Raw genomic sequence first — 9,618 nt, 5'->3', positions numbered from 1 at the left:
CCAACACGCACGCATGCACACACACACACACACACACACACACACACACACACACACATGCTCGCACACACGTCGCACGCACTCTCACAGGACTCTGTCATCATGAACTGGTGCACAGGAACACAATGTTAAGCTCCTCTCTGCGGTCTCTTCTGCTGGGTCAGGGCTAAAATAGAAGCTGGCCACAGACTCAGACCGTGGCACTGTGGGGAGGCATGGGGGGGGGATGGCACTGTGGGGAGGCATGGGGGGGGGGGGGGTGGCACTGTGGGGAGGCATGGGGGGGGGATGGCACTGTGGGGAGGCATGGGGGGGGGGATGGCACCGGGGAGGCATGGGGGGGGGGGATGGCACCGGGGAGGCATGGGGGGGGGGATGGCACTGTGGGGAGGCATGGGGGGGGGGGATGGCACCGGGGAGGCATGGGGGGGGATGGCACTGTGGGGAGGCATGGGGGGGGGGGATGGCACCGGGGAGGCATGGGGGGGGGGGATGGCACCGGGGAGGCATGGGGGGGGGATGGCACTGTGGGGAGGCATGGGGGGGGGGATGGCACCGGGGAGGCATGGGGGGGGGATGGCACCGGGGAGGCATGGGGGGGGATGGCACTGTGGGGAGGCATGGGGGGGGGATGGCACCGGGGAGGCATGGGGGGGGGATGGCACCGGGGAGGCATGGGGGGGGGGATGGCACCGGGGAGGCATGGGGGGGGGGATGGCACTGTGGGGGGCATGGGGGGGGGATGGCACCGGGGAGGCATGGGGGGGGGGGGATGGCACCGGGGAGGCATGGGGGGGGGGATGGCACCGGGGAGGATTTGAAAGACTTCAGTGCACTGTGCCTACCCATGATGCGACCGCAGGTCGCATCATGTGTAGGTACAGTGCAAGGAATAAATGTATTCGCCATGTATTTGAAGGAAGTCTGATCCAATCATTTTTAGATTTCTCCAGTTTAATCCTGCGTTTAGGTTTTGTTGTGTTCAAGATCTGATTTTAGGTATGTTTAAGCCTCCAGGGAAATCCGTGTTGAGGTTCTTAATCCACTGTTTTTCATTAAAACGTCTTTGTCCCACTGTCCAGTTGGGATTGTGTTGCAGTCCAGTGCATGTTAAAGCTTCAATGCCATGAGCCATAAAATGTTGCACAAATCTTGTGGTTGTCTTTCTTCCATTGTTAATATTGTATCTGTGTTGTCCCAGCCTTGTACCTATTGTTTTCCCTGTTTCTCCGACATATTGTAAACCACATTTGTTACATGTGATTAAGTAAATGCAGTTGCTCGTTCTGCTTGTTAATCGTTGTTTAATCTCTAAAACGCGTTTTGTAGTTCTATTTTTGACTAATTGTTTGGGTTTGAAGTATTCTGGTCCCTCGCGTGCTGGTGCGTTGATTTCTTTTAGTTTGCTGTGTACTAGATAATCTTTAAGGTTTTTGTTTTTTCTGTAGGCTGATATAATTTTATAATCTTTTAGAAGATCATCCGTTCGGTTCTCAAAGTTCCTTTTTATTCTGTTGTTGGCTAGTGTGCTCTGTGTTGAATAACTGGTTATCAGGGCCAATTTAGGGCCTGGATCTCGTACTCTTATTTCTAAAAAAGTACTTTGAGCTTTCCGGAGGAATGTCCTAGTGTATCCCCTTGGTCTAAGTGCTTTAAATAGTGTTTTACAAGCTATTTTGAAATCACTTCTTTGCGTGCAAATCCTATGGAATCTTAGTAGTTGTGATTTGACTATCCCTGTGTAACAGTGTGTCGGGTGGAATGACGTTTTGTGTAATAGGGCGTGGGTGTCTGTTTCTTTAAAGAATACTTTTAAGTCTAGTTTCCCATTTGTGTTAAAGTTTGGGCCCTTGAAGATTGTTACATCAAGAAAGTCAATCCTTTCAGTGTGTGTCACAAATTTTATCGTTATGGATCTGTGATGGCTATTAAGAACATCAATAAATTCCTGGAAATCTTCCTTGCTATGTTCCCATATTCCAAAAATATCATCCAGAAATCTATAATAATGTGTTGGTTTAAGTCTGCATTTTTCTAGTGCTGTCTGTTCCCATATGCTCATGTAAATGTTTGCATAAGATGGTGCAAATCGCTTTCCCATGGCCGTCCCTTTGATTTGTAGATAACATTTGTTGTTAAAGGAAAAATCATTCTGGGTTAGATTTAAGTCTAGTAATTGGAGTAATTCCTCTTCTGGTCGATTTGTGTCTGGGTACTTATTAAATACTTCTTTAATTGCCAGTAGGCCTGCTTCTGTCTCAATGTTTGTGTAGAGGCTGTCTATATCTATCGAAAACAACAAGGCCTCTTTTCCTACTATAATAGTTTTAATTTTGTCCACAAAATCGTAAGTGTCTTTTATAAAACTGGGGTGTTTTATCGACAGTGGGTTTAGGAAGTATTCAATAAACTCTGCTGTCTGATAAGTCTCACTGCCACAGTCCGACACAATTGGTCTACCGGGTGGAACTTCATATGGTATTGTCCATGAATCCGGGCTCTTGTGTATTTTTGGTAAAAGATAAAATATCCTAGCTCGAGGGCTGTCCTGTCCTATTAAATATTTATGTTGCTTGGCATTTATGTGTCTTTTTTCCCTCAGTTTGTTAACAATGGCTTGGGCTTTTTTCGCTGTCTCTAGGTAAATTGGTTGGTCTAATGGCCTATAATGATCCCGATTGTTAAGCTGTCTCTCACCTTCTAACAGGTATTGGTGTCTGTCCATAATTACTATGCAGGAGCCTTTGTCTGCTGGTTTGATTACGATCTGTTTGTTGTTAATTAGTTCTCTAAGTGCCCTGGTTTGTGCTAATGTGAGGTTATCTTTTTCTTTAATGTGCCCTGGAATGTGTCTTACCGTATTTAGGTCATCCTTGATTAGTTGTTTAAGGCTGTTTGGGAGTACCGTATCAGCCGGTTCCCAGTTTGAACCTGGTCGAAATGGCTGTACCATTTCTCCTGTCTGGTCCATTCCAAAGTGTGTGGCTAGTTTCAGTCTGCGGTGATACTGGGAAAGGTCTTTCTTTAATCTGTTGGTTTGTTGTTTGTAGATGTCCAGAGTTGGAACAAATGAAAGCCCCTTTTCCAGCAGTTCGGTCTGGTGTTGGTCTGGTTGGAAGTAATGCGACAAATTAATTATGTTAGACTTACTCCCCCTCCTTTCTGGGTTTATGGGGTCAATAAGTTTAAACTAGTAAGCCAATTTTCAAGCATTGCTTTGCCTGTCTCTTTGGCATGGGGGGGGGGATGGCACCGGGGAGGCATGGGGGGGGTGGCACCGGGGAGGCATGGGGGGGGGGGGTGGCACCGGGGAGGCATGGGGGGGGGGTGGCACCGGGGAGGCATGGGGGGGGGGGATGGCACCGGGGAGGCATGGGGGGGGGGATGGCACCGGGGAGGCATGGGGGGGGGATGGCACCGGGGAGGCATGGGGGGGGGGGTGGCACCGGGGAGGCATGGGGGGGGGGATGGCACCGGGGAGGCATGGGGGGGGGGGATGGCACCGGGGAGGCATGGGGGGGGGGTGGCACCGGGGAGGCATGGGGGGGGGGATGGCACTGTGGAGGCATGGGGGGGGGGGGGTGGCACTGGGGAGGCATGGGGGGGGGGGGATGGCACTGTGGGGAGGCATGGGGTGGCACTGTGGGGAGGCATGGGGGGGGGTGGCACTGTGGGGAGGCATGGGGGGGGATGGCACCGGGGAGGCATGGGGGGGGGGGATGGCACCGGGAAGGCATGGGGGGGGGGGGATGGCACCGGGGAGGCATGGGGGGGGGTGGCACCGGGGAGGCATGGGGGGGGGGATGGCACCGGGGAGGCATGGGGGGGGGATGGCACCGGGGAGGCATGGGGATACAAGTACAACAAAGATCCCTGGCATGGTAGCGCTGTGAGAGAGAGTGAGAAAAGGGCAGACTGCTGCAGTAGTTGTCAACGAGGTATTTTAATAGGCTTCAGTCTCAATAAAACTGCCTTTGATCCTACACTCAGTGTGCACGTGGATGTGGACTGCACCGGAAACACACACTTGGTCACACTCTAGTCTACACTACCGTCTGTCTGTCTGTCTGAACGTCTGAACATCTGTCTGTCTGAACGTCTTGTCTGTCTGAATGTCTGAACGTCTTGTCTGTCTGAACGTCTGTCTGTCTGAACGTCTTGTCTGTCTGAACGTCTGAACGTCTGCAGCCTGTCTGTCTGCCTGCCTGCCTGTTTATCTGTCTCTCTGTCTGTGTCTCTCCACTCACAGTGTAGGAAGAGGTTGTTCTGGTGTTAAGGTTTAGGACGGAACAAATAGATCAGTCAACTGACACACGGTGCTCTTTCTTAAGTACCCTAAACAGTGCTCATAATGTCGGTCTCTAAACAGACCTACACAGAGATCATACTGCAATGCTGTGTCCCGTACCATAAACACAGTTCATAAATGTAGCCATGTCAGAGCCTTCAGTCATGAAGAGTGGAACTGAATGACATTGCACATGCATGTGTGGATATATATATGGACGTGCATTGTGTGTGTGTGTGTGTAGTGTGTACACACACACACATCGTCTGCACTATTATGTGTACACACACACACACACACACACACACACACACACACACACACACACACACACACACACACACACACACACACACACACACACGTACACGTACACACACAAGTACACAGACGCACGTGTATGTGTCTTCGTTTGTGTGCGTGTGTGTGTGTAGGCCATAATCAGCTCCAGATGATTTTGAGTGTCTGCCAGCTGCCCAGAATAGCAGTGCTGGTTTCCCCCACGGCCCTGGCCTTGGCAAATATTTTAGCAACTCTGTGTTTACCTTCACACTCCTTCACTCTCACTCGCTCACTGCATCCCCCCCCCCCCGCCTCCCCAACACCTCCACACACGCCCTCCCCCCTGCTCTCTATCGAAAATAATCTACTTTTTCTCAGTACATCCCCACTGGTTTGAGCCCATGGGCCTGATATAGTACAAACTTCGCCTCAGCCTTTGGCTTTTTAACAGCATCTGTGCATTTTCTTGAGAAAACTGAAAGGGTCCATTTGTACACCCTTGGGAGTTAAATGAATAGCTCTTTCCCAAGATCGATACATATATGGTCTCAATGATGCCCAACCACCAGACACGAGGCTTTGTTGCTGCACTATAGTGGGTGTGTGTCCAAGACAGACACACAAGAGAGAGAGAGAGAGAGAGAGGCTGGCATGCAGGGCATTCCTCCTCATCTATGTGATGTTTGTCTTATTAGAGTTCTGCTGAGGCATGACTCTGCCTCATTCCTGACATACATCCAAAATTAAAAGGGCAACAGAGAGGAGGGAGGGCAGGGATAGCACCTCCACACACGCACACACACACACACACACACACACACACACACGCTCAGTGCTCATCCGAGCGGGTGTTGATACATTTGTGTCAATTTAAGGCCTCACCTTGGAAACGCTAATCTGTTTGCACAACGCGTCTCAAAGTGATAGACTGTCAACCTGTTTTTCTAATCTATGTCCACGGGCTCCCTCCCTCCCTCCCCCACTCCAACACTATGGAGGGCAGTCAGTACCCGCTGAATGGTGTCTGTGTGCTGCATGGTCTCTTACCACGCCAGTGTTACCTTGTCTGCACAATTCTACCTGTTGGAGACTGAAGGCTCCTTTCCTAAAACTGGTGTATATATAGTGCTCACGACACGCAGCAGCCACCATGCGTTGTGAGCTCATAGATCGGCCTTCTCCGACACGTGAAGCAAACGCACACTCAGTGCGAACAAATATACAGTATTTTGCCATAGCAATACTGTAGCTTAATATAACAAACAGAATGTTCAGGTAATACATTTGTTTAACCCCCCGCCCCCTCTCTCTCCCCCACCCTCTGGTCTCTTTGCAGTGCCGCCCGTCAAAAGGCAGGAAGCGGGGCTACTGCTGGTGTGTGGACAAGTACGGCCAACCACTGCCAGGCTACGATGGCAAGGAGAGGGGCGAGACACAGTGCTACAACCTGGAGAGCAAATGAGAGAGAGGGACGAACGGGGGAGAACGAGAGCGTATGGAGAGAGTGAGAATGGGGGGGGGGAGAGAGAGAGAGAGAGAGAGAGAGAGAGACACAAATTTGCTCCTGCATTTAGTCTATGTAATCATTTGGAAGGAGCTCTGGACCTTTGACTCCAAGTCATGTGGTCTGTCAGAGAGGGGTAGAGCGAGAGAGAGAAAGAGAGAGAGGGACTTTTTGGTGGAAGGAAGGGGGGGTGTCAGAGAAAGACAGAGGAGCACAGCCTAGAAAGGCCATTGGCCGAGATTTCTGTCAGCCACGGCTATCTGCTCTGAGCTAAGGAAACCTCCATCCTCTCTACAGTGAGAGAGGAGGGAAATCTTATCGTCTGCACTATTCTTTTAGAGAGAGAGGAAGGAGGGACTTTTCCACTCACTCACTCAAGAGGACTCGTTTGTGACTGTGACCCCCCCTCCCCACCGCAACGTGTGTTCATGTGCCTGTCTGCGCACACACGCGCGCGCGCGCGTGTGTGTGTATGTGTGTGGTATCCCAAAGTGTTTGTGTAAACGCTGTACTTCAAAAAGCTTCTGTTTAGAGATGTCCCTTCTCAGTTCATTCTGTTTAGAGATCTCCCTCCTCAGTTCAACAATGCAGAAAAAACGAACAATAAAAACATCAGCTCTCAGGCTCAGGGTCCATTCTGAGGTTTCGGCCTGCTGAGGGCCTCCCCCCTCCCCATAGGGACACGGGCAGGGCGAGGGGAAGTAGAGGTATTTCGGACAGGTGCAGTGCCTTAGAACCGTAGCTATGTGCCCCTGACCCCTCTTCTTAAAACCCCTCCTTTTCGCTTCACTATTCCCCTACCCATGTACCACCCACCCCCCCCCCCCCCCCCCCCACACACACACACACACACACACACACACACACACCCCTGTGGCCCATGTGGTCTGAGGTGGTGAGGTGCTCTAAACCAGTGGTTCTTAAAGAGGGGGTCCATGGACCCTCAGGGCTCCTTGAGGGGGTTTCAGATAAATGGATCGTTATAGGTCTGTAACTCTGAGAGTTTACACTTTAATTTTGTACACTCTCCGAGTTATAGTGGCCTTTGAAATGGAAAAGGTTTGAGAACCACTGTGATTGCTCTAATCTCATCTCAAGCCTTTATCCTGAACCCTAATGTTTGCCCCTGTGAGTCCTCTGTTTGCTGTGCCTAAACGTATCCCCCCCCCCCCCCCCCCACACACACACACACACACATGCCAAGTTCACCAACGATGTTCTCTGTCTTTCATCCCCAGCACCCTGCTCCTCTTCACTTCTCTAGCTGACAGCAGTGTGTATGTACACTGATGTAGGCTTGTTTCAAACTATAGCACGTGCCCTGCGTGCCCGGCCTGCTCCGTCACAGGTTCTACCCCCCCCCCCCCCATCCTCCACTGACTCCCTTCTTGCCCAATGCTTCAAGCCTGAGCACAAGCACTTAAAGCACTTTAGCTGCACCGCTCCTCGCCAACGCATGCAGTTAAAGACGATTGGACCTATTTGCGTCTGCATACCTTTCCTGCAAGGTAACGTCAGACGAGACAGCGAGATACTGTAAGGAAAACAAAAACAATATTAAAAACCCAGGGAGAGACAGAAAGACAAGAAGATAAAAGGAAAACGACGGTACAGCAGGACTTTTGACAGTGAACTTATATAGAACACCCCCTCCTCTACCACCTCCCCACCCCTCAAAACTTCCATTCAATGCAACTTTTTTTCCTTCTTATATTGTCGTTGCTTTGTTTTCATTTCTTTGAAAACACTTGTACAAATGATTTCATGCCAACATAACTCCACCAGGTGGACACGGCACCAAATATGCATTCACACGAGGCGGGGGGTCCGCTGAGGAGCTTCCTGTCTGATGCTCTCCCGCATCCTGTGTAAATAAAAAAGAGAAGAGACTTGAAAAGTGTAGAGCGCCGACAAAGAATGCTAGCCCAGTAGCTCGGTAGCATGGATGCTAGCCCAGTAGCTCGGTAGCATGGATGCTAGCCCAGTAGCTCGGTAGCATGGAATCGGCTGTACACTCACTAAAAAAAATAAACAAAGACAAAAAACACACACAAAAAAAGCTAACAGCAAATGAATTACAACCAAGCTCTTGGTGCTATATCCCATTCTATTCGAAGACTTGATGTATAGGGGGTCGGAACATAAAATTATGTTTAAGCTATCCCCTTCCCCCATGATATTTGTAAGCGTGTCTTTTTATATATAAATATATAAAATCTTATTATTATTATTATTTCCTGGCCAGCTACGTGTCTGACTAGACATCATGTACAGTACTTAAAGTGAAAAGAAAGTTATTTATCTAAGAAAGAATTATAAGCTGATCGAAACTATGTTTTGTTTTTTATTCTTATGAAACAATTCAGTGACTCACCGATTGCACAATAAAGTCTATGATTCAACGTATTTTGGGGGAATATAATCACTAATGAATGTTTCTTTTTTTTTATATATATATATATATATAGGCTATATATATTTCCTTTTTTAAATGAAAACTGTTTTACTGCTGTTTCTCAGCAGGGTCATTTTGTAAGCTCCGAGCCCCCCCGCGGGTGAGTGAGTACCCTGGAAGGAATGGAGGGAGGGTTGGGGAGGGGGGGACTATTCTCTATGTCAGTAGGACACTCAGGTCTCTGGTCATGTTGAGTTCATTGGCTGTGTAGGAGCCACTAAACCTCTCACCACTCAGTTACGTCCCTTCTCCCCATGCACACCCTGCCATCCAAGTCTCAGTTCTGTCATGCAGAGCCAGGGTCACCTCTGTATGTCACCTTTTGATTTTTTTGCTCCCCCCACCCTCCCCCACCGGTCACGTTAAAGAATTTCTCTCTGTTCACGGGTAAATGTACTTAATTTTTCATTTCATTTTGTGTTTTATCCTTTTAAAAGAGTTTTTTGATTTTAAGCTTTTCATGTTACTAAACTAGAAATCACACAGCTATTATTTTCTTTGAGAAAGAAATGATTTTGTTTTTGTTCAATTTTAATTTGTATTTAATGTTTTGTTTTTTTTTAATAAAAAATGAACACTATTTTAAGCTATTGTCCTAGTTGTCATTTGTATGAACTTTCTGCTGCATTTTCACATTTAGGTAATTAAACGCCTAAATGTTCAAAGCAAGACTCATCGATAGACAATAAAAGATAATCTCCAAATTCCTTTTTCATAATGAAGTGGTTTAGGCATATTGGTAATGAGAACGGGGATCAGTCTGGCACAAGTCCTTGAATGTGATCAGGCTCCCCTCAGTCTTGGAATGTGGCAAAGAGGATAAAGCAAAGGTCCAATTTGTAAAGAATAAAAATAAATCTGGTGGTGCCAGGCAGGCTGGCAGTGGGCATGAGAGGTTGCGGCGAATTCCTGTGCCCGACCAAAGCAAACAGGGAGCGGGTCAAAAGGCAGCATAGCAGAGGGCCAGCCAGAGCCATGTCCTGGTGAACTGTCTAAAGTTAGACAACACTCCCCCCTCCTCACACACACATGCGCAGATTGCGCACACGCACACACGCACGCACACACACACACACACACACACACACA

General features: G+C 48.9%; 1 protein-coding gene across 2 annotated transcripts in view; it reads left to right on the top strand.

The window, feature by feature from the left end:
• The window catches only part of igfbp3 (insulin-like growth factor binding protein 3), a 23,910-nt gene extending 14,801 nt beyond the window's left edge, over positions 1 to 9,109 (top strand). Inside the window, exons 4-5 of one of the 2 annotated variants that reach the window (XR_014569444.1) lie at positions 5,907 to 7,060; positions 7,114 to 7,132. Coding sequence is in view for 1 of the 2 variants with exons in the window: in XM_083768167.1 (XP_083624293.1) it covers positions 5,907 to 6,032 (126 nt within the window). In the remaining variant the exon portion in view is untranslated. Of the gene's footprint in view, positions 1 to 5,906 lie in introns of both variants that reach the window. The other variant, XM_083768167.1, reaches the window with a different exon arrangement.
• Positions 9,110 to 9,618: the final 509 nt, after the last annotated feature.

This window comes from Protomyctophum parallelum (genome assembly GCF_964188405.1).
Source record: "Protomyctophum parallelum genome assembly, chromosome: 6".
NCBI classification, from domain to species: domain Eukaryota; kingdom Metazoa; phylum Chordata; class Actinopteri; order Myctophiformes; family Myctophidae; genus Protomyctophum; species Protomyctophum parallelum.
Note: the sequence above shows the minus strand (reverse complement) of the source record. Positions and strands in the feature narration are given on the sequence as shown.